This window comes from Misgurnus anguillicaudatus, chromosome 24 (assembly GCF_027580225.2).
Source record: "Misgurnus anguillicaudatus chromosome 24, ASM2758022v2, whole genome shotgun sequence".
Taxonomy (NCBI): domain Eukaryota; kingdom Metazoa; phylum Chordata; class Actinopteri; order Cypriniformes; family Cobitidae; genus Misgurnus; species Misgurnus anguillicaudatus.
The window spans coordinates 15,597,697-15,624,216 of NC_073360.2; the positions used below are offsets into that span (position 1 = coordinate 15,597,697).

The 26,520-nt window shown below is 36.5% G+C and overlaps 1 protein-coding gene across 2 annotated transcripts; it reads left to right on the forward strand.

The window, feature by feature from the left end:
- Window positions 1-3,040: 3,040 nt before the first annotated feature.
- dusp14 (dual specificity phosphatase 14) lies at window positions 3,041-25,312 on the forward strand. 2 transcript variants are annotated; one of them, XM_073863091.1, is made up of 3 exons: window positions 3,041-3,213; window positions 11,583-11,749; window positions 22,238-25,312. In XM_073863091.1, exon 3 carries the CDS (start codon window positions 22,353-22,355, stop codon window positions 22,998-23,000), a length of 648 nt encoding a protein of 215 aa, XP_073719192.1. In that variant the 5' UTR covers window positions 3,041-3,213; window positions 11,583-11,749; window positions 22,238-22,352; the 3' UTR covers window positions 23,001-25,312. The 2 variants fall into 2 exon arrangements, with proteins under 2 accessions (XP_073719192.1, XP_055052117.1); XM_055196142.2 differs by lacking the exons at window positions 3,041-3,213; window positions 11,583-11,749 and adding an exon at window positions 13,877-14,136.
- The last annotated feature ends 1,208 nt before the right edge of the window (window positions 25,313-26,520 follow it).

Consider the following 26,520-nt stretch of genomic DNA (forward strand, 5'->3'; position numbering starts at 1 on the left):
TTTGAGAATGGCAGAATATTTTTGTATAAGTTGTTCCAAACCTGTACAAATTTATTTTTTGACTATCATCACAAATTAACGACAACACGCTCTGGTGTCACGTGTGGGACCTGTCACTAACACTGGCAGCCATTGAGATTGAACATATCTCAACAGCATAGACCCGAGTCATTGCGCCTTAGCCAACTGATTAACGCATCAGATTTGACCTTTGATGATAAGCACTGCCCAACTAAGCATAACCCTACGGAGAAATTAAGGTCTGTTTGAAGTCTGAAAGCCATTGGGCTTGAAATTATGTTTTTATTTGCATCCTTGTTGTAAGTGATGTATCAGTGAAGCATGCAGGTCTCATGCTATTTGGTTTTCTGTATGGCTCAGAGTTTGAAAGCCTTTAGTTTTGCCTACCTTAAAATGATACTTAAAATATCAAAAGTGATTTCTTCACCCTCAAGCAATCCGAGATGCAAATGTCCATCATCTTTCAGACGAACACATTAGGAGTGCATTCATTCTTCACAGAAGTAATCCACACGGCTCCAAGGGGTTAATAAAGCTCTTTTTTAAAGTAATCGATGCGATACTGTAAAAAAAATCCAGATTTCTAACTTTATAAATTACAATAACTAGCTTCCGGTAACAACTGCATCTTGAACTTACGTGATTCACTGCGCAATGTACCATAATTTGGCAACCAACACTCACTACGCTAAAACTCTTGCGTGAAGTATGGCGCCGTTACTGGAAGCTAGATATTACAGTTTATAAATATTGAAATCTGGATATTTTTCTTACACAGTCGCATAAATTACCCACAGAAGACCTTTATTAGCCCATTGGAGCCGTGTGGATTACCTTTGTGAAAGATGAATGCACTTTTAGGGGGTTTAAAGTCCCTGATCCCTGTTTTCTCCCATTTATAAGCTTGGAAAAGCACGGACATTTACTAAAATAACTCCTACACTGAAAAAAAAAAGGATTCATTCAATTTACTCAATTTTTTAAGGTAAGTAGTTGCAATCAATTTATTTAAGCTACATTTAAACAAAAGTTTTTTGTTTTGTTTTGCCTTTCTAATTTTTTTTTGTTTTTGTTTAATTGTAGCATAAATAAATTGATTTATTTTTTGAGTAAATTGAATGAATCATTTTTTTCGGTGTAATGTGTTTGTCTGAAAGATGATGGACATATGTATCTCGGATTGCTTGAGGGTGAGTAAATCATGGGGTACTTTTGATATTTAGCTGGATCATGAAAATCTGACTTTTTTCATGTGTAAGTGCTATAATTGGGTCCCCAGTGCTTCTATCCACCTAGAAAATGTGAAAAAGAACAACCCAGTAACTTAGTTTTGGTAAACCATTCTCTGCAAGCATGTGAAAAAATAGGTCTTTGAAATTTGGCTCCCCTTGTGATGTCAGAAGGGGATAATACTGCCCCTTAATCTGCACTATCCAACCACAGCACTGGAATTTAGTGCAGAGATCAGCTCATTTGCATTTAACAGGATACAATCAATTGTACATTTTTGCCCACACCTACAAAGTGTCAATTTTAACATGTTTTAAAAAATGATCTATACCATTTTTGAGCTAAAACTACACATTTATCTGTGGCAGATTTGGTCACAAGATTTTATGGCTCAGAGAATGATAGGAGAAATCTCATAAGCAGGACAGCACATATCCGTGTTTTCAGAATCTCTGGATCTTCTTGGTTCAGTCACAATGACATTGGGGAAAGTTGGAAAGGGGAAACTAACAGGAGAAAACTGCCACTTGATCATGGAGTGGAAGTGGCATACAGGCAGATAAAATAATGGATTGAAAGCTCTTGGCAGGTGTAATAGCTAGAAAGTTGCATTTGAGAGCTTTAAAGATATATGTGATGGTGGTCTACCAGTATGGTTTTCAATGGCTTGTATTGATTGTGCTCTAGAGAGCAGGATTCAGATTAACAGTTGTATAAAGATTGAGACTTTATTGAGACCTGCCTGTAAAAAAAACCCAGCTAAAGTTATTTTTTGTGATTTACTGTTTTCTTAAAGCATAATGTAAAGAACATTGTGTGAAAAAATAAGCTTGCTATCTTTAATATTGACTGAGTAAGGTCATGTCAATGAGTGAAATTAAACTCCTGATGCTGCCAATCTCATTAGATTATAAGACTTTAGCCTGGATTTCACATGCAAGGTCATGTATATGACAAATGTAGTTTTAAACCATATATGGCAAATGGATTATCTCATAAAATAAAGTAAGACTTCCAGTCAAAGTGCAGTAGCGCAGCATCAGTCTTGAATGGCATCTCATAATGTCTGATCATAGTGATCGGTGTGTAAGCATGTAGTCTTTGAATGGCAACAGAGCAGAAAGAGATGGTAGTGTCTGGTGTCAGCTGTCTGTGTGGGAGTCTGATCTGCAGTTCTGCATGTCCACTATCCCGTCATCTCAAACCAGACGGTCTGCCTGCCTTTACAGTAAATGAGATCTGTCTTGGAGCGTTGCACTCCATCTGTCTCCGTGGTTTTAAACTGATGTTTCTGCACCACGGGATGTGCTGTAACCTCATGACCCTGTTTTTTATTTTAATGTAACACCAGATGATTCTGTGTTGGCGGTATTTTTTCAGCTTGTAAAAAAGTAAAGAAATACACAAACCTGCCTAGATTTGGGTGTTTAAATGATTGATTAATGTTGTTGGTTGACTTTAATGTAAAAATTATACCACCTGCTTTGCTTTTTGACACTAATGGCTTGTTGTTTGGGCAATGTGCTGAAATAAGGTCATACCTGCCCCCACAGGTGGTCTGGGTGGAAAACCAATTAGGCTGTGTTATGGCACGTCTGAGTCCCCATTGTAGTCTGCTGTAACCAGGTTGACATTGCCTCAACCAGCTGGTAGTCCAGCTGTTCGGCCAACTTTGACCAGCTGAACATTCAGTATGTACTCTTTATCAGATGTTTCTTTTAGCTCGTACAGCTGATATGGTTTATTTCAGTGAGAATGACCTGGATTCATGTGTCGTTTACAGATAGTGACATTATTATTTAACCACATGTTTGTTGTGCTTTTCTCACAATAGAGTTCTGCTTGTTTTATGATAATGCTCTTTCCCATCAGTTCCTAATCGTCTCATTTGTATGGAAATAACAGTCCTTGGAGGAGATTTGCTCCAGAAACATTTACCTCTTTCTCTGTTGCTTTGAGATGGTAAGTAAAGCTTTATTCTTAACAGCCCTCCAGGTCAGAAACCAAACAAGTTTTTCTGGGACCTGACAGATGTGGGTAGATGAGGTCCGGTTTTTTGTTGTAAAGGTACACTGTCAGACAAAATGAAGCAGTTTCCTTTAAAAAGGTCCTAATGTGTACAATTTAGGTACAGGTATGTTTACATTTGGTTGCAATATGTATCTTTAAGGTACTAATTTTCACTCTTTAGGTGTACTTCTTGCAAGGGTACGGCCCCAATGACAGCTAGGAACAATTTTATGACAGTTTAACTAATTATTTTTAAATGTAGTATTATTATAAAGTCAACAACCTATAATGTGACATGAGACACGATATTTTAGAGAAAACAGAATGAATTCAGGTATATTCTAGTCAGAATTTGAGTCTGATACCGCTTCATTGGGCTGTGATTATGGAGCGTGTTTCAACTGAACCAGGACAAAAAATGCTTCTGCACTTAATTGGATAGACCTACAGCCAATCAGAGCAACCCAGTGTGTTACGTATGTTGAAATGGCATCTGTCCTCTTTTGCAGCCTGAACTGAACTACTAGTAATTTTGCTATAATGAGACTAACATTATGATTGTACTAAGTCTGAGTTAGCGAACGTACATTGACACCTACTATGTTTACAACATTTCATTCCTATCACTACATTGTGAGTTATTTACTAAGTCATACAGTCAGACTATCTCTTACCATTTGTAAGTTAGATGAACTTCATCGGGCTTCCGAAAAGGAAAAAGGAAAACCTGAAATGTTGTGGGTGGGCCAAGTTCGACTGGCACCCAGGCTAGTAAATTGGGACGCTTTTTGAAATTAAGATGACTGTCAAAAAGTGTACTAGTTTACCTGAAATAAACCTATTGTCCAACAGTACTTGATTATATTTAGGAGTTATCCCTACTGGAAAAAAACAGCTAATGATTAGCTTTGACCAGCTTGAACCAGCTACCCGTATAAGGCTGGTATTAGCTGGTTTTCCAAAACATTTTGAAATTATTTAGACATTATCGTTCATAACATTGTAGTCGATGGCCTCGTGGGTAGTATTACAACATATGGTGCAACTGCACATCTGGTGACCCTGCCATTCTGAAAAAAAATGTTGGTTTGCTTGTTTTAGCTGGTTTCCCAGCCTTGGGTTTAACAGGTTGGTTTAAGAGGGGTTTGCCCACTTTTTAGCTTGACCAGACTGGAAGACCAACTTTGCCAGGCTGGGAGGACCAGCTTTAAGGGACACTCCAATTTTTTTTGAAAATATGCTCATTTTCCAGCTCCCTTAGAGTTAAACATTTGATTTTTAACATTTTGAAATCCATTCAGCTGATCTCCGGGTCTGGCGATATCACTTTTAACATAGCTTAGCATAATTGAATCTGATTAGACCGTTAGCATCATGCAAAAAATAACCAAAGAATTTGGATCTTTTTCGTATTTAAAGCAACACTATGTAGTTTCCATGTAAAAATGACTTACAGCTCCCTCATGTGGTTGAAAAGCGCAACAGTGCCTGGTATCAGACACTCTTCTGCAGGCAGGGGGAGGGGCGGGGCTGTGTATCCTACCTTCCACCGCCACTTTCAGAGTGTGCTTGTAGCAGCTAGGAGGCTGCTCAGGTTGCAGCAACAGTACAATTTGTCCAGTTAAAAGTTGTTCTATCACTGAAATAATTTTAGAGACATTATTTAAAGGTAAAAAACTACATAGTGTTGCTTTAAAACTTGACTCTTCTGTAGTTACATCGTGTACTAAGAGCGACAAAAAATTAAAAGTTGTGATTTTCTAGTCCGATATGGCTAGCAACTATCCTCTCATTCTGGCGTAATAATCAAGGACTTTGCTCCTGTAACATGGCTGCAGCAGGCGTAGTGATATTAGTCCCCTTGGTAACTTTCAATAGCAGGGGACTATTTTCAGGTGCTGTGTAATATCACTACACCTGCTGCAGCCATGTTATGGCAGCAAAGTCCTTGATTATTACGCCAGAATGAGAGTATAGTTCCTAGCCATATCTGCCTAGAAAATCACAACTTTTAATTTTCTGTCGGGCTTAAGTACACGGTGTAACTACAGTCAAGTTTTAAAAAGGAAAAATATCAAAACTCTTTAGTTACTTTTTAGCATGATGCTAATGGTCAAATCCGATTCAATGAATTATGCTAAGCTATGCTAAAATGGTACAGCCAGACCTGAAGATCAGCTGAATGGATTCCAAAACGGTAAAAATCAAATGTTAAACTCTAAAGGGGGTCGCACACAGGATGCACAGCTCAGCGCCGCGTCGCGTCTAGGGCAATCGGAAGTGCACATTAAAGGTGGAGTCCACGATGTTTGAAAGCCAATGTTGACATTTGAAATCACCTAAACAAACATGCCCCTACCCCAATAGAATCTGGACCTTCTTTTAAAAGACCTGCCCCACACATACGCAACCCGGTAAGGATGTCGGTTAGTAGACACGCTCCTTACTGCTGATTGGCTATAAGTGTGCTTTGGTAGTCGGCCCGTCTCCTTTTCCAAAGCGTTTTTCAAACATCGTGTACTCCGCCTTTAAATAGTGCAAGCTTAGTCAGATAGCGTCTACTTCAAAATGCAAAATATACATTATCATCCAATGTTAATTGTTAATGATTTGGGACAAATATGATGTTATTTAATGTTAAACTATGTGAGTGGCCCTCTGTGGCACGACAGGGATTAGAGCAACTTCCTGAGTCGTAGCTAGGCGCCACAGACAGGCGCTGCCTGTCGGCGCCGGTGTGCGTATACTCATAGTTTTTTAGAACGGCGTGGCGCTGCGCGTCCTGTGTGCGACCCCCTTCAGGGAGTTGGAAAATGAGCATATTTTCTAAATAAAGTGGAGTGACCCTATAAACCAGCTACTTCCAGCTAAGACCAGCCAGCCAGCTTAGCTAAGCTGGCCAAGCTTCCAGCATGGTCAAGCTGGTTTGAACTGGTGGGTCAGCTGGTACTTCTGCCTGACCAGCTAAAAGTGTCCAAACTAAAACAAACTTGTACAGGTTTGGAACAACATGAGGGTGAGTAAATGATGACAGATTTTTAATTTTGGAGGGAACTATTTCTTAATTATGTCGCAATGGATAACCCTTTTTGGTCCAAAACATTTTGTCCTAAAACTTTGTTGTCCTTATTTATTTTAAAATAAAGTAACCAGCCTGCTACACTAACCAGCTAAAATCAGGCTGGGAGACCAGCCTAGGCTGGTTTTAGCTGGTCTTTTCAGTAGGGTGCTTTGATTCCTGGCTGCTGGTCTCCAGTCTCCACCTTGCACTTCGTGTCATTCTATGCTGTCCTGCCAAATATAACGGCATAAAACCCCCCACACATTTCTCTTTATAAAAGAATGTATTTATATGTATTAAAACAAGTAAATAGGCTTGATTTATTTCGACTTTTAAGGGAGCGACAGTGCTATTGGCAACCAGCTCGCCAGTATAGCATGCCAGTGATTAGCAAGAATGTAAACTCATCTTCCATTGTCAACACACAATGTTTCCTTGGCAACCATCTCTCTGGTATTCAGCAGGCTGAAAGTGGATCGGCTCAGGGGAGGATGGACCGACACAAGAGTGGACACACACAAACGCACTCATTTCACCCTGTTGCTCATCTGCTTGCTTGAGTCTTAGCAGCAAAGCTTAGCAGTAAAGCTCCATCTCTATTCCAACTCTCAATATAAACCTACAGCACAATGCAACTTCAACTGCCAAGTCAGTCTCTTACACTGAGAACAAACAGTTTAATCCCGTCTCATTCAAACTGCTCTTGTTCAGATGTTGTTATTTCTCACTGCGTGTGCTTATCAAAACGAGACAACAGTGACGCACTTGTTGCTCTTAGTGCTTAACAGTGCTCTCAATTCCACTTGTACGCAATCTGTGGTTGTCGAACCGGCTGTATTTCATGCTACATATCAGTACAAAGTCCGTATTTAGATGCTTGGCATACAAATGCATTTTAATGAAAATCTAATTCCACTAAGACGGTAAGGTTTGCATTTTCTGTAAATATGATGTTTTTTATTTTGACAAACTATACAATGATCCTGCAGGGAAAGATCCAAACAACTGAAGAATCCAGCAACTGCTCACTCCCATAATACACTGCGAATGGCATCATTCAGTGGGTCTCCTCCGTGCAGTCTTGGGGTAGGGGCATCCTAAACCAATACCAACACATCGCCTGCATATTTGCTGTGTCTGGATCCAAACGTGCCCTGTCACACCAAACGGATGGCCAAGTAGCACATCTGTTCTGCGCCTGCGTGATATGAGATAAATTTTCATACCAGCAGGTGGCAGTTGTTGGTGTTCATTACTCAAAACGCAAAATTGGAAGAGCTCATGACTGCTGGGATACAAAACATTAACAAAGCAGTGCTGGCTTATCAGCTTCACACAAATCTCGCTCACCACAAACAGATTCCTGATGTATCTGTAATGTCATAAATAAAATATTCACCTATTAGAATCAATAAAATAAAGAGATGAGCATTCTTTGTGTTCTCTCTTGACTTTTGCTTCTTGTGCACTGGTTGGCTATGCTGAACAGCCAATCAGAATGATCCGACTCCCAGTCAAACACCGAATTGGCCAAAAAAGGCAATGGTGTTCAAGCTCACCAAGACCCATTTGTTGGTGATGTCATTTGAAAATAAATGTCACAGCAAGTGTCCTTAACACACACTTGTTGAATTTGTGTGCATTTTGATCACACGCTGATCGTAAAGGGTGTGGTTTTGAGGGGTGAGACAAAATTATTTTACTTGGGACTGTGTATGTTTCTTATATTAGCAAATTCTTCCCAGTTTCATCCTGTCCACCTTAAAACAGAGTTTGGAAGATGGCAGGATGTCTGTCTCTGGAGTGCTGGGATACACTAGACCTCTGCCAGCGAGCCTGGCACGTCACATCTATTTGTGTTCCAGTTCTCACACAGGAGCAATGAAATGGGTTAGCTGCCATGTTTGAAATTCTTCTCCAATGATTTAATTAGATATTGGCCTCAATACAGAAGTGATGAGTTGCCGTCACTTCGGCAACATGGTGGAGTCTGAACTACCCTGTGTCATGCATATGGGTCATTCTACAGAAAAGGTGGAATTCGGGTGATGGAAATTTGCTTAAATGAACTTCTTTCAACATACCCAAACTTCTTTAATAGCATTAATTAACTTGTCAAATCTATGAATCCGCAAAACGGGGAGCTTAACTATTTTTAACTTTTTAATACATTTTAATAAAGAATCCATGAGTCATTTATTGGTCTTTGGTGTTACCTGTGATTTTAACAACATTAATGTTCATACTAAATATTTTTTCTCATTACAGCTTGTGTATTTAGTTAAAGTTTGAGTAGAGGAATGATAACAGCAAGAAAAATAATTGATTATTAATATTTGTTTAAAAAAACCTCTTGAAAAGCACCCCCATTCTGGCCCCAAACCATGAAAATACCTACTTTCACTAAAAGGGCTGTTTTTACTAAACCATTTAGAGTATAAGCATAACTGTGGTATCATTAGATAGAAGACACTTTGAGCTTCGTTTTCCATGTTTCAAAATAATTTTAAGATAAAAATTAAAAAAGTTAGAGAGGCTGAAGTACATTGTAATAAAAAATTTTTTTCATAACATCTTTTTTAACACTAAAAATCTTAATGATAAATATATGTGTGAAACCTAGAAATGCAATGATGCCAAAGCCACAAGTCTAAAGAAGTTATGTTTCACGTTTGAAGTCAATAGACCCAAAAATGAGGTTCTTGCAAGAGTTTTTGTAAGACTAGTACCTTTTCTAAGTGCCAGTCAGCCACAAAATAAAAGTCTTTTGTTTACATGCATACACGTTCGTTCTTTTTATTGTTTATCCTTATATAAGCGTATAAAATGCCGTATCCACACCAGGAAATAAAGCTTCACACAAAGATCGTTGTATTCGTTATCTAATTGGCTACACGTTCTGTCTATCAATATTTTCCATGAAGTCATTGGAGGAACGCGTGAGTCAGATGACGTCACGATATTTGACAGCGCTGTTTGGATATTATGTATTATACTCCCGCCTACTCGTACAAACAAGTTTGAGCGCTGGTTTTGAACGCGAGTGTTATCTCATATACAAGTGTTACGGTGTAAATAGTCATCAGATTGTATATTATAATCTATTACAAGACGTGCATGTGAAATCTGATGTAAACAATGGACAATTTATCAATATTTCACGGATTATACGCATTTGTGGACAAAAACGGTCATTGGATGTAGTTTGCTGGAGAGTTTTTATGGGTTATTCACACATCTGAAACAGACTGGATTCGATTCGCGTTCCTTATACCAGCAGAAAGGTAAGGAGTCAGCTTATTTTATGCATGTTGTCATCTGGACTTCTGTAACAAAATACTATATTTATGACGCTAGAGCAATTGTATCTCAAAACGGACACCATACACTGATGCTAAACCCTTAGACCTTTTAAACGATGTATAGCAATGTTATTATTATTGTTTGTTTGTACACAGTAGGCTATATATATAGTGTTAGCAGCATTAAAAAAAACTGACGTTTTTCCGTGCACGAACTAGTGCGCGTCGAGAGGTTAATTAAATTCTTCATCTTTACCCAGCATTGTATGAAATTATTTGATTCTCAGTTTGACTTTTTTCTTTAAAACCAACAAAAACAAAAATATTCAACCAAAGAGGCTTTGATGCAAAGACTGAAATATCAACAACGTCTTACATCCCATATTCAACAACAAAATATTCCTAGAAAGTACAAGAAAATACATTCATAACACCAAAACTTGGTTTAACACCAATGACACAATGTAACACCAATGACACAATGTAACACCAATGACAAAATCAGAATATAATAATAGATAATGAATATGATAAAACTTATAAACTTTCATAAAATTTTCCATCTTGTTTTGTTTGTATACTTTTATGTTGGTCAGTTAAAGGAATAGTGCTTAGGAAGAACTCATTAGAGAAGTAACACTATAATGACGGTAACACCAATGACAATTTACAGAAAAAAACTAATATTTTAACAAAATGGCTGCCATTAGTCATGTGCTATTTCACCAGAGATGTAACAATCACATACTTATTCAGTATAATGTATTTATATGTAAAGATCTTAACACTCCCAGCTATAAAAAAGAGTAACACTAATGACATCCAAAAAATCTTACCTCAAAATTCTTAGATATATCATGATATTTTAGAAAAATAAGGTAAGACATCTCACAAACCTTTTGCCTTCCTCCACTGCACTTCTTCCACTGACCTCTTGACACAAGAAAAACTTAAAAGAGCTGATGCATTGTTTCAAAATAAAAGTGCTTTGGGTAGGGTAACACCAATGACATTAATTTGGGGGACAAATATTTATTTGATATTATTCATATTAATGGTGTATTTTTACCATTTCAGTGTTGTAGTAAATTCATACAGGGTTAAAGGTAAATGTAAATTAGATTTGTTTTATAAAAAACATGGTTTTAAATAATAACTACACAGTTCAACGTCCATGTATGATCAAAGGGACAGGGCAATTTTCAGGACCAGACATTTAAAAAAAATTTTTAAAATAAATAAAAAATAAATAAACTCTCTCATCATTTTAAGGACAGTCTATATATATTAAATATATATCATTATGGGATTATTGGGTCAAATTAAATGATTAAGGGGTCTGCAAAAGCAAGGGACAAGCATTTCAACCTTTTTTGTAGAATGACCCATATGTAGTGTTATTTGTCACGCACCCCCTGATTTTTAATGTATACGTATCAGTTGCCCAGAGCTGTGCTTTTCCACTGCTTAAGCTCCACTTAGATCTGATTATTGCTTGTTTTCCCTTACAGTATCACTATAATTTTTGCAGATGCCTCCATGTGGTGGCTGTCTCTCTGGAATTACTATGACTCACCTGACATTTGAATCCAGCTTTCAGCTTTCTCGATGTTATTTCTTTTCTTTTAAAGAGGAAGACTGTAATAAATGCCTGTAGGATTTGGTAAATGTTAAATTTTAGGAGCTCACTCTACTACTAAAGTCCCCAAAGCTATAATTTACCTGAATTAATTTCAGTCTATGAGGTCTTTAAGAGCAAACAGAAGTTGTGATAGGTCTCCTGCATCATTTTTTTTTTCACATCAAGGACTACTATGATGAAGTCCCCTACTTCGTTGTTCAGAGCAGGTGCAAAACCATGAACCCATGGACCTTCCCTTGGGTTTTGAGCTCTCTCTCCAGCAATGAGTATCAGGTGTGCTCTGGACCCTTCTGGTCTTTGTCCTCTCACTTTTCAGACTGTTCCTGTTTCTGATGCCACTCTACAATTATTCTGGAGATTCAAACAGTACTGCTTTGTGTTTGCCTCTGAGGTGAAATATCTCAAATGAAAAGATCTACTCTGTACCTCAGGTGCTGGCACCACTGTGACTGGAAAGACTATGAGGAATGTGAGAGTCTGGAGGTCAGTATTATATTACTCAGTGTTTTTTCCGGTGTCTTGACCTCCAATAAGACACTTGCATTTACGGTGTGGGATTGTTGAAGCAGTTTGGTAACAAGACAACTGAATCATGAGATGTTCTGACTTTAATATTAATGACTTGTAAGTCACTAACTTATGTTTTTTCGCCTTCATTTTCACACTAGATTTTGGTTTAATTTGGATGTTCGTGTAGTAAACAATGTAGCTTCATTCTTCCCCTGATGTTTGCAATTGGAGCCCTTATAATTAAATTTTATAACCCACCCACATGGTCTCAACAGATTGAAATTAAGTATTAAACAGGGGTTAGGGAGGACAGAGCCTGATTATATGGACACTAACAATCATTCTTCAAGCAGGTAAGCAGCCATCTTTCCGGCCTGATCTCTGTACAGAAATCCGTACGACGTATTTTACGACTCGACTAATTTGTGTTATACCACGGGGCTTTTGAATGCTTTATTCTGTTTGGTTGCGAAATGTTACATGGGTGTTGATTATTTTTCAATAACCGGACACCTAACCTTTAAAATATTTTAAAAATAGGCATCAGAGCAATATTTTTGGTAACCGTGGTATAAAAGGAACAATTGACTCCGGTCCTTTGAATTATTCGAAAATAATGCACATCCGCGTTGTAACGACACGATGTGAAAACCTCGGATGTGCATCATTTTCCTATAATTCAACGGCCCATCGTCAATTATTCCTTACGTAATTTGTACGAAGCGAATCATACAAAAACATATGATTATTATCATTCTTCAAGCGTGTAAGCAGCCATGTTTCCAGCCTTATCTCTCACGGAAATTCGTAAGGTTTTTATGAGTCGACTAATTTGTATTAATTCGTACGATGTGAATCATAAGAAAGCCCCACCCCTAACCCCAAAGTCACAGGGTGGAAGCAAATCGTACAAAAACATACGGACGTGGTTGTACGAATTAAAATTAATTGCCACCTTGTAAAATATATATGAATTGCCATGAGATTGCTTTCGTCTTTCTCAGAACAATTTCCCAGCATATCTCTTCCCTCCCCTCCGGACAGTAGATTAAAAGTATTAATTTATATCATTGCATAGTCGAGAGAACTTGTTTAGAGCTTAAGCTAAATCTTATCTCCAAATCTGAGCTCCTAAAACAGCAGGCAGTTTCCAATTTGAATAATTTTTGATAAAACTGGTTGGACATGTAAACCCATGAAGGGAATGTTTGAAGTTCAATTTAAAGCAAGCTGTTGAGTACCAGAAACATTCATTTCCATTTGTCCTTTTTTAAACATCAAAATAGTACCCTATTTGGTTTCCCAGACAGGGATTAGCTTAAGCCAGGACTAGACCTTAGTTTAATTAGGAAATATAACTAGTTTTAACAAACATGCCTTACTACAAACATTACCTGTGTGCATTTTGAGGCAAAACAAAGGGCACTGAATGTATTTTAAGATCAGTGCAAGTTGTTTTCAGTTTGGATACCTCCTCTTACATTTATTTTAGTCTAGGACTAATCTAATCTCTGTCTGGGAAACCGCCCCTACATGTTACTGTTTAACATTTCAACATAACTTTCATTGAACTTAAAACATCCCTTTAAAAGACTGACCGGTTTTATTCTGACCCCTTTTAAGCCTTTAGTCTAAATTAGGAGCTACATTTTCAACACAATAAATATTATAGTATACTTTAATATTTAGCATACTGTTGTATATGATAGTACAGTAATTATTACACCTTGTTAACACTTTTCTGTAGTAAGTCAGTTGACAAACTGTATTATTATACTTTAATATTTACTATGGTTCAAAACACTATAGTACCTAGGAATGTACTAAGGTACTATAGTACACTGTACTATAGTAAACACTTAAGTACATCACAGTTTTTTTTCCATGAGTTCCACTGACTATTAAAAGGTAATATTTTTTCTTTGAAGAACCTTTGACTGTAAGGTTCTTTGGGAACCAAAAGCGGTCTGGTTAAGTTTCCTTCAAAGCACCTTTATTTTTAGAAGTGCACTGTCTGTGATGACCAACACAATAGTGTTGCACCGCCCTTACAAACATGCTGAGCGGGGTGTGTTTATTTGTCCGTGATGTCTGTCGTATAAAATGTCTTGTATATTTGTAGATGAGTGTGGATTCGTGTCTGGTGGTGTTGCACGGGGGGAGGCGCTTTGCTCTTCAGCGTGTGTTTTCCCTAACAGAAGATTTCCTGTTGTCACGCGCCGCGCACCATAGATACGAGCGCACGCTCACGGGGAAGCGCGTGAAGTTGTCAGATTTGACGGAATATTCCTGAAATATCAGCTTTCGCGCGGTGTGCTACGAATTTTGGACATTTGTCTTCAGTGTTCTGAAGTCATCGGGTAAGTTAAGTCTGGTCTTTGAAGCGCGTGACAACGCGAGTAATCTAATTAAAACAGAAGTGCACGCAATTGGCGTACATGTTGTACTGTGATGACAGTGAAGTGAATGTAGCTTTCATGATGTCTCTTTTCTCTTTTTTGGATATTAAGCGCATTTGCAAGTGTCCCCGGTTATGCTTGTTCAGATTAGAGGAATTATAAATAAAATAAAAAATTAATTAAAGGAAATAAAAGTGAATACAAACGTAGCGTGCAGCACCGAATAGTTGTAATGTTCCGCGATGTTTTTGTGTCACGTTCAATGTTTCTTGATTTTCGTCCACTTGAGTTTAAAGTAAATAGTTGTTTTGTTGCAAATATTGCAGCCAACAGGTTTAATGTCACGTCATGTTTAGTAGTAGATCGCGTTATTTAATTTTGATACGATTTTTACTCATCACATGAATGCCATATAGCCTATGGAACAGATTGACGCGCGTGACTGAATCCAGCATGAGCTGCCTGCCATGCAACAAATAGCCTTCACGAACAGATTTCAGTCACTGACATCAAGTTCATTTTTATCTCAGTCATAAAAACTCAAATTTTCCCTGTTTTCTTTAATAATATTTCCTATAGGCTAAGTGTACTTAATGTATTTTAATAAATACCTTGCATTAAATAAGTATAGGCTACTTATAAATAAAAGCTCATAACTGAATTTTTTATTCTTAAGCCTTCAATATAAAATGTAAACACTATAAATGAAATTAACTACAAAGTTAAGATATTTGATACAATTTATAAATATTTTTTCAATATTTTTAAATAAACACATCTTATTTGGCATCATTAAATCCAGTGTCATATTGCTACTGGATATAAGTATGGGTATCATGTATTGAAAACTCCTATCAGTCTCCTTCCAGTAAATTTTATATAATGAGAAAGTTTATCACACAGTTTACAATAAAAAAATTTGTTTTCTTTTTATTAGGAGGAAAGAGGACTAAAAGGCATATTAGGCTAATGATAATATATGCATTAATATATAATCTTTTCAATGTTTATTTATTTATTTAAATCTCCTAATGTAATACTTCCAGTTGGAGCCACTTGTTGATTCAGCATGGATTGTTTCATTAACATGATTATACTGGTAGTGTAAACACGGCTCCGATTCAATTTCCTGTTTTCCACATTTGGTGTGGAAGGGCTGCCATTTTAAGGCTCGAGTTTCTCAGCAGGTGTCTCTCATTCCCATTAAAGCTTGCGGAGGTGGAATCACTCCGAAAGATTTTCCACACACGAGAGAGAGAGTCGGGCAGTACAGAATCTGTGATGTGTGCTGGTGTTGACAAATCTAGAGACGCACGTTGAATTACGAGTCTGTGTGTGAGGTTGACATAGCAGCCCATTACTGTCATGCCAGGAATACATGTGTCCGCAGGTGGACAAACTGAATTACTGTCTCTAGCAAAATAAATCAGTTCCCAGTGGAGAAAGTATTCATTTAGGATTGATTAATTGCTTCCAATTTGCTTGTTATCTGCAGGACAGTAGCTTTGCCTTTATGTTTTCATTAACACCCATAGTGTATTCCCCAAATGATTCTTGCGAAATTAGACTTATGAGGTGTAATGAAACATTTTGATTAAAAAAGTGCAAAGTAAAAGTATCAAAATAAGAAGCCTACAGTAACAAACATCTCTTCATGTACTATTTTGCCCATGATTTCAAATGACATCATACAAACCAATTTTGTTGTTTTTTCCACATTTAAGGGGAAAATATTCATTACCGCAACATGTCCATGACTGGATTTGGGTTCTTTGACATGGAAATATTAACATTTACAGTAAAGAAACATGTGGTATTTGGTGATAATTGGAAAATGTAGAGACAGTAATAAGGAATATAAATGTGTCCAAGACTCATTTTCTCATCCTCCGCAACAATTTTCAATCCTCGATTAAGCCCTCAAGGAACTAAGATTTTAAAAAAATGGTTGGAAGGGACATAATTGACTGTGACACTCAAGATGGCTACCAGTTAGTTCTTATTTTTTTCGAAACATGAGTTTGTAAATGCATATATTTAATGTAATATCATGTTGCGGTAATGATAATTTTTGATAATGATAATCTTAACAATTTAAATAATTCTATATGAAATATTTTTTAAATCGTCTAAAAATAATGGTTATAGTAAATTCAGACCTTAATCTTATATGTGCAAAAAAAATTGCCTTCAATGGCTTTTAAAAAAATCTGATGCTGGACACCTTCTAAGTCTGGATTTCGTGAGAATCACCCAAACATGTGCCTTAGAGGATATAGTTCACCCAAAAATCAAAAATCTGTTATTGTAGTGTCATTTCAAACCTATATGTAGTACAAAAATTAAAGCAACACTATGTAGTTTCCATGTAAAAATGACTTACAACTCCCCCATGTGGTTGAAAAGCGCAACAGTGCCTGGGATCAGACACTCTTCTGCATGCAGGGGGAGGGGCGGGGCTGTGTGCTCTACCCTCCACCGCCACTTTCAGAGTGTGCTTGTAGCAGCTAGGAGGCTGCTCAGGTTGCAGCAACAGTACAATTTGTCCAGTTAAAAGTTCTTCTATCATTGAAATAATTTTAGAGACATTATTTAAAGGTAAAAAAACTACATAGTGTTGCTTTAATGCTGGTTATTGTGCCAGGTTTGATTGGCCTCTGCTGTTTTTAAAGTTTCTTGTTTAAGAACAGCAATTTTTATGTGGCTGTAACACTAGAAATGCATGAAATAGTTTAGGGACCACTGAAAAATTAGATGAATTAATCAAATAATTTATATTTATGTGATGTGAGGAAAAAGTCATAAGGCTTTTTCATATGATTGGCCAAAGCATTATAGAGCACAAATTATTGGTATTTTCTATGTAATATGGTGTTACATAGAAATAATGCAGTAAAAACCCTCATAATATACAAATAGCTTGAAAGATATTTATCTTAGTGTTAGAGTTACAAATAAATGAGTTTTTTTCTTAAATGTTTTGAATTCCTTTTCTACATTTTTGCTATGTCACACCATAGGACACATTTATGTACACTGTAAAAAAACTCATTGCTGCCTTACATTTTTTGGTTATTATCTATTATATTAATCTATTATAACTTAGATTAACAAGTCATTTCTACTTACTATTATTTATCTTGACTGGAGTTGTTATAACTAATAAAATGAAGTTAAGATATTTCAACTATATTTTATAAGTTATTACAACTCATCTCTAATCTCTAGTATAATAGTAAGTTGAAATGACTTGTAAATCTGAGTTGAATTTATTTTTTGTATGTGTGTGTGTGTGTGTGTGTATATTACTCTTTTACACTCTTTCTTTCTTTTCGTCTCACTCCTCCACTCACCATCTGTATAAATAACTCTGTATAGAATTTGATAGTCAGCAGTGAAGCCTTCGTCTCAATCAGCACTTCGAGTTGCTGAAGTGCATCTATGCTGTTATATATCTGCCTGGTATTTCAAAACTCTGATCTTGTCACCGGGTCACGGCACCACTGGAGATTTAGGGCTTTAATATCCCTAAATGGGCTTTTTAATGTAACTTAAAGAAATAGTTTTCCGCATTCGTCCAATTTGCTTGCTTTTATGATTTCCATAGACAATAGAGTTGTCATGTATTTGAAGAATCAATACATAGCTGTTTTCTGTGAGGCAGTTCAGAGCTGTCACGCTCCAAAAAAATGGATTACTCCGTAGGTTCAAACCAACAAGACGGTGGGTAAATAATGACATGTGAGAAATGTAGATGCTACACCAATATCCCAAAAAATGTCAAAGCGATAACTTTTTGTGTTACCAAGCACAAAAGCTGTAAAACAAAGTCTGAAAAACCACACAGTGCATTCAGTGATGTGATACAGTGTTAAGTGTTAAAAAAATGAGTGACAGGCTATAGTAAGAGAGAGACACTGTGGCCCTGGTAGAGAGGAAGTTAGAGACTCTATATGTTATTGCGATCAGAGATCCCATGAGAATGGCAGGCAGGTTTATATTCATTCATGTAGAGGAAGGTTCAGGGAAACAGCCGGCACGAACTGGGGCAGATGGGTTTTAATAATGCAAATACAGACTACCGAGTACAAAGACACTGTTTTAAATTGATGGTCCTTTTGCAAAAAAAGCACCAGTTCTTTATACTGTACATTACATGAACGCTCATTTTGTTTTGCCGGTGTATACACATTATCAGATGGTGTATGCTTTGACAGAGATATAGAGATGGAGTAGTCTCTGCTTCAGACGGCAACGCCTGTGGACCGCCCACAGTCTGATCACTGAATGTCTGATGCATACTGCAGCAGACAAATCTGAAAAGTACTTTTTCGTTCTGCTAAACTCTATGATGTGATTACGTTGAATGTTGTCTTGGAATAGGGCAGCAAGACATTGAAGATATTGATACATAATACCGCAATGCACATATTACGGTTCGCAATAACTGAATGATTAAAAAAAGTTTAAGTTGTTGCAAATACTGGCGAGACAGAGAGGTTGATGCTTTATTTTTAGTTTTGAAATATTATAAATATATTTATTCCCTTTGGGTAGACAAGAAATTTCTGAACGCACATTTCTGTAAATTATTAACAGTTTTCCCATCATGTAAATTAATTTCATCTAAACTAAACTTAACTGCATTTAAAAAACAACTAGAATAGTTGTTTTCCCTGTGCCGTTTACTAAAAGATGTAGCTATGCAAGACTAGAGATGGAAAGAAAGGACAGAGAAGGCAGCCACATGTTGCTATAGAGAGCATCCAGGCAGCTGTAGCTATGCAGAAGGTGTGAATGTACTGCCAGAGAATCACAGCCAGGTGCTGTTTACACATACTTATGCAGACAGATGCAATTCTTATTTAACACATTTGGTTTGATACTTGTATCCTGGATTGCAGTGAGAAGATTGGATGATATTGGAGCCCTCGGGCGTGATGGAAAAACACTGCATATGTACCCCGACTGCCCTTTAAAAAAAAAGATAGTTAGGTATGAAAGACACAAAACCAGATGCTCTACATTCAGTTGTTGGCCAGGACAGAGGGCTGAATGAGTACCTGGCAACATACAGTCATTGGGCCCAGAGCAAACCCTTGTGTGCTTTAATCACAACTTTACAGCACAAAGTGTTTTTTCAGCTATGAAGTTTTACAATTTACTCGACATATATTGAACCGTTTGTTAGTTTGTTTACTCCCTAGTCACAGAAGGTATTTTGGCAGCACATTTAAGAGTAGGCCTATACTTTAATGCTGGGATATTTTCAACCCAGCTTTGGGTCAAAAAGGGACAAACCCAGCCCGTTTTGATGTTATTTTATGTGTAATGTAATGTAATACTGTGTTGATTTAACCCACATATCCTTAGTATTTAACCCAATCATGCAGTGTAAAAATTATTTTCTGCCTTATTTTCATTTGTTTGTTGAAATCAACTCAGATTTACAAGTCATTTCAACTTACTATTATTTATTTTGACTAGAGATGAGTTGTTCCAAATACAGATGAGTTGTTATAACTTATAAAATATAGTTGAAAGAATTCAACTTAATTTTATAAGTTGTAGCAACTTATCTCTTCTCAAAATAAATAATAGTAAATCTGATTCAACAAAGGCCAAGATATTTTACAGTGTGAAAATTATTTCATGATTTACTACACTACCAGTCAAATGTTTTGAAACACTCATTTATTCTTTATTTATATTTTTTCCATATTACGTAAGGAATAATTGACGACGGGCCATTGAATTATAAGAAAATAATGCACACCAAGGTGGTAATGCGGCACGACGCGAAGCGGAGTGCCGTTACACCGCAGGTGTGCATTATTTTCAAATAATTCAAAGGACCGGAGTCAATTATTCCGCTTATACCACGGTTACCACAAACATTGCTCTGGTGCCTATTTTTAAGACATTTGAAAAATTAGGTGTGCGGTTTACAGAAAAATAATCAACACCCATAGAACATTTCTCAGCCAATCAGAATGCAGCATTCAACAAACCCGTGGTATAACGAATAATAATAAACTCGTCCAGAATAACTATAAAATAACACAACTGTAACTGTGGGAATTTTGTGTGTAAAAGCATCCAAAAATGTTTTACCTTAAAATTAATATTGAAGTTCACATTTAATCTGGGCTCTTATTGGTTGCTTTTCTTTCAATGTTCTGTCTAAAGGGCCGTTCACATTATAACAATAACTATAACTAAAAATTATGATATTGTTCATTGAATGTTTATCGTTATAGTTTTATTGTGAACTTCGCTATTCTTTTAAATATAAAAGATTTTTAAAACTACATTTTATAGTTAACGTTATAATGTGAATGTCCTTTAATTAAACTGTTTAAAAAAAAGGAAAAATAAAATTTAATGAAGTTTATTTAACTAAGTTCGGGAGGAGCATGGTAATGTGATCCAACCAATCAGTGCAAAGAGGTGCATATAAATAGCAGTCCCTCACCTCTGTCCCGTGACAGATTTTTTGCAGCATCCCTCCTCCACCCCATCACCACACTCTCATCTAGTTTCATTTATCCCCGTTAAAGAGGGGGGAGTACTCTGGGTTCGGGCTAAAATTCCGAGCTTGCAGCCCTCTCCAGCACGCCAAATATGCGTTATCTCATTCCTTATCGATTACATGTTAATGCGAACTCGTGAATTCTTCTAATGACAGAAATTCATCTGTTTGTCACAGATTATATATTTTTGTCTACGCAAGTAATTTAACCAAGCATTTAACCACACACCTTTAGATTAAAAGATCATAGTTTAAATTTCAGTCAAGTGTTTTAAAACGTTTGACCGATAGTGTATTACTTTTTCTTCTGTTTCTTCTGAACACAAACGATTTTTGTATTAAAATGACACCTTTTGAAGCAAAAAAAAAAAGGAAAAAGTAGGTTTGAGAAAGAAAATGTTTAATATTTTGAGCTTATTTAGATATTAAGCTCTTAAAATATTAAACTAAGATTAAGATATTTATAATTTTCTCTCACACAGTTTCTGCCAATCTCACATTAATCTTGAGTACCCAGAGATGTGCCCATACAAAAACTCTCCAAACCTTATATGAATCCCGACGGAGTATATTCAGCAAAGAAACACTGTCATACATAGTTTTTTAAACTTTGCACATGTTTAGTATGTTCAAATGAAGAAATGAAGTCATACACGTCCAGGATGGCATGAAATTAAGTAAATTGTACAAATTTTCATATTATTATTTGGCTTTCTAAGTGTTCCTTTAAACACTTTAAAAGTGCTGAAGTACGGCCTATCTTCAAAACCTCATCATTTAAAAACATGCACTTATGACAACAAAAACGTGCAAGAAGCAGAGAACTATTTCTAACCCATTCTCATTACAAATTCAAGAATTAAATAGAAAATCAAATGTTTTTCTTGAAAACCTGGAGGCACTTAAGCTCCCCTTCTTTTTGTTTTAATGTCATGATTCAGTCACACAGTTTGTTTAGTTAACATGGGTTTCTAATCCTCATTCCTGCTTTGATTAATAAAACTCCAGGCTCCAGTAAACACTTGCTCCACATGGCCCTCACATCCGCATGCACAACTCGCGGGACATGAAGCTGACAGCAGGCAACATCTGCTGGGTACATACAGTAATTAACTTCATTAAACCACCATTCACCCATGCTAATGTTGTTTTTTTACTGTCAATGAGAAACCTTTAGTTATCAGCTTTTGTAAAGCGCCTCACTAGACTTTTAGATTTTAATGGACACATTGGTGTAGTGTGGTGAAGTGGATAAAGATCTAGACTGCTGGCTCATGTCTATTAAAGGTACAGTATCACCATTGTATCCTTAAGGACATTTCCTTTTGTGCATTTGGCAGACACTCGATTTACAGTACATTCAATCTATACATTTGCTTTATCAGTATGTGAGTTCTCTCATGTGTTGCTCTACCTAAAGGAATAGGAGCTATAGGAACAGACACCCCCACGATGCTGGTATAATTAACACGAGTCAATTGAATCAGTTCATTTGCTAAATGACAACTTTTTGCCTTTGGTTTGTTTCAGATACATCCAATGATCTGTGTGGTATCAGTCACTTTAAGATGACCGAAGACAATTGAAAGGCATCCTGGCTCCACCTCAAGGTTTCTATTTCTCCGTCTCCTGCCTCCGCTCCTCTATGGGTTCCAGAAGTCAGGGGTTTTTCCATCACCCAAATCACCATCATCATCACCACCATCACCGCAGTTCAGTGGTACCCGCGGCTGTTCCCCGACTGGTGGCAGAAACCAGCAGCCTGTTAGGCGGCATTGCCCAGATCACCCCATCCTTGTTCCTAGGCCGTGGCAATGTGGCATCCAACCGCAGTCTCCTCCTATCCAAAGGAATTACCTGTGTGGTGAACGCCACCATCGAACTGCCCAACTTCAACTGGCCGCACATGGAGTACGTGAAGGTACCGTTGGCCGATATGCCTCACTCTCCGATCTCGCTTTATTTCGACAGCGTGGCCGATAAGATTCACAGCGTGGGCCGCAAACGGGGCGCCGTGCTGGTGCATTGCGCGGCTGGCGTGAGCCGCTCTGCCTCGCTCTGCTTGGCATACCTCATGAAGTACCACAGGGTTTCTCTGGCAGAGGCTCACGCCTGGGTCAAAGCCCGACGACCGGTTATTCGTCCTAATGGAGGATTCTGGCGACAGCTCATCGAGTACGAGAGGAAACTGTTTGGCAGGAACTCTGTGAAAATGATCCAGACACCATACGGGGTCATTCCCGATGTGTATGAGAGGGACCGCAGAAATATGCCACCTTATTGGGGGTTGTGAAGTAGGATTTGGTTCAAGCTTATATCAGAGGTCCGAGCAGGTCCAGTAAATGACTCCCTTCGTCTTCCGGCCTCTATTGATACAATTGCATGTCTCTTCAGCAAGAGAATCAAGTGTGATGGTGAGTGTTTGTGTCTGGGAAGACGTCTAAACTTGGCTCCAGAGTTAAAGGTCATACTGTAGGTCATTTATGGAAATCATTCCTGGAGTTGATAATGGCTTCAGGAGCACTTGGGGAACCAAATATGGTGCTGAGAATCAGGACGGTTAAGATTTACCCAACATGAATATTGTGCTGATGTTGTTTCGGTTTTGCTCTTTTCTTTGTTGAGAGACAACAGTCTGCTCCTGATTATTGGTAGCATTTGAACAAAATACATTATTGTATTGCAATGTGTATTTAAACTGTGCAGAATTGACAAATTTACTAAGACCAATATAATATACAAATGCACTGAAATTTTAGACGCTGAAAATTATTGGCCAAAAATGGCATTAGGCCTAAAATATATCTATCGAAAAATATAATCTTTATTGAAGGTGCAGTGTTTAAATTTTAGCGGCATCTAGTGGTGAGGTTGGGAATTGCAACCAACGACTTTTTCCACTGCTCACCCCTCGCTTTTGAAACATATAGAGAAGCTAAGGTAGTCGCCACCAGACAAACATGTCATCGTCGGAGACAACTTAGTAAAAAAAATTGTCCGTTAAGGGCTTCTGTAGAAAATGGCGGCACAAAATGGCGACTTCCATGTAAGGGGACCCCCGGTGTATGTAGATAAAAAGGTCTCGTTCTAAGGTAATAAACACATAACGGTTCATTATGGAAGGTCTTTATACACCCCTGATAATATAGTTTTGTATATTATTTTGCATTTCTGTCAAGAGATCCTTCTAAAAATTACACACTGCACCTTTAAATTTAGTATTAACAAGGCTGCTAAGTTGCTGCATTACTTTACTAATGTTTTTTTATTGAACTTTAGATTATTTAGATAAAAAAGCTGTTCAATTTGATTCTGTTTCATATAACTAAATGAAGAATATTTAGTATTGTTTTATTTTCATCCAATTATTTCAATTACTTTTGAAAAAGTGTGATTATTTTATTGATTTGTAGTTTTTTCAATGCAGCTTTATGAAATTATTGAAATGTAAAAGTGTAATTATAATACAAATATACAAAACTATCAAATTTTTGGTTTATGGCCAGGTGCAAAAGAAATGTCAATTTCGGCCAAAAATTTTCATTCTTGGTGCATCACTTATATAATAGTTTTAAAATGAGTAACACAAACTGTAACACTGCAACATTGTGAGTTTATCAGTAAAACTTTATAATAAGGGTCAGTGAATCACAATGAACTAAGACCTAAATTAATTCTCACTCAAATATGAACTAATGAAGAGTTAAGCTATGTATTAACTCATTCCCCGCCAGCTATTATTGAAAATCTTCACAAAATGCCTTCCAGGAAAATTTTCTTCTAGAAATATATAAACATACAAATATATCAAATAAAAGAACAGACCCTATGCTTTCAAACAAACAATAAACAAACAAAGAAAACAGGAAAAATACATTTCATCATATCTATTTTTTTTTCTGCTTATAAACTCTTAAATATGGGTATTTAAAAAAAATGCTGAAAATAAATGCATTTTTGTGAAGGAATTTTGTTAGAGATCAGATTCAGAACGATTATCAAAACATACACAGAGTTTAAAATTAGTAAATAACGTTTTGGCTTGAGTTTTTCATAAATTGGGATAAATAGTGGATAATCGCGGTATTGCAGATTAACATAAAAATTCTTCAGAAACAATTTTTTTGCAAATGTTTTCTCTAATTGACGAGATAACTTGTCAATGGCGGGGAAAGAGTTAATCATATACTAATGAAGAGTCATTAAGTACATAGTGTATGTAGTTCATTTTAATTTGTGGACCCTTATTATAAAGTGTAACCAGATTATCAGATGTGTAAACTAATAGTGTATATTAAAATAATTTTATTGAATATAACAGGAGAAACTGACTGTATAAAGGACAGTGTTGGGCTATAGAAGTGCTTCATAAAATGACATTTCTGAATTCTAAAAAAGTTTTTGAATATTTCTTTTAAAAACCATTAAAAATGGCAGTCACTGTCACCATATTTTCAATGATTTATATTTTCACTAGTTTTTTAAGCATTATTTTGATTAAGATTAGATCTTTCAAATATTTACACAGCTCTGTCACAAGCACACAGGACTCAAAGCTTTTATTAAATCATGTTAAATAAATTAACATAAACTGTCCAGATTAATTAGTGTTAAAAAATTATTAAAAAATGACATATTTTATATTGTAGTCCTTGCTTTTTTAATGCTTAATTTTAAATGAGGCTTTTAAATGCATTTGTAAACCTGCAAAATAAGTGAGTCACACGGGTATATTAGCAATAGTCAGTTGTACATTGTATGACTAAAAATGGTCTATTTTAATGTCAAAAATTATGTTAGTAAATTTCCTATCATAAATATATCAAACCTTTATCATTATTAATGTGTGTATTTTAGGTGATTTGTTCAATATTTAGATTTTTTTTTTGCAGATTCCAGATGCCAAATATTGTCCTATCCGAATAAGCCACACATCAATGCAAAGCTTATTTTAGTTCAGCTTTTAGATAATATATAAATCTCAATTTCAAAAAATGACCCTTTTGGTTTTATGGTCCACGGTCACATTTATGTAATGTTTCTAGATCTTTATAGCCATAAAGTTGAACTTCAATGAAAGTAGGCGCATTATCTTTAATGGATAGCATATAAGGGTTTTAATAAAAAATGTGTAAGCTAGAATTTCAAAGTGTGCCTACAATGCCATTGTATTTTATATTCAGCCATTCAATTCTTGTTAAACTTGTAAGACAAATGCTATAAATTAAATCCCTATAGATTGATGACAAGCAAGATAAAGATTATTAGTCACATCCGTATAAACACAAGGCCAGAACGTTATCCATTTAAAACTCTACCAACTGTGCCGTTTAAAGAAATACAAATGAATCACATGAAATATTAAATCTACAGGCTTCAAGAGGGTCTTTTAAAGGCATACCTGACATGTGACTGTAAAGAATTCATTACAGACAGAGACTGAAGCTTGACGTCTGCTGTATTTTACACTTTCAAACTCCTGTATCCTTGGTAACCATCACCAAGGTAATGTTGCTATGATGGGCAGCTATTAGCGCTGAGTCAGTGTGAGGTGAGTGCTGCCCTATTATAGGGACCAAACAACACAACCACAGGTTGGCTTTACAATAATGCAGCGTAATCGCTGAGATCATCATAGAAAAATATATCCTAGTTGAATGCAAGTCTTATCGTGATGAAAAATTATACAATAACACCCAGGAAAGCATTGCTCCCTCGAGCTTTATGATCCTTTATGATCTATCAACGTCCAATGACTACAAATTTTGGTCTGTTTCTTACACAATGCTACCCATTGCAATATATGTAAAGCC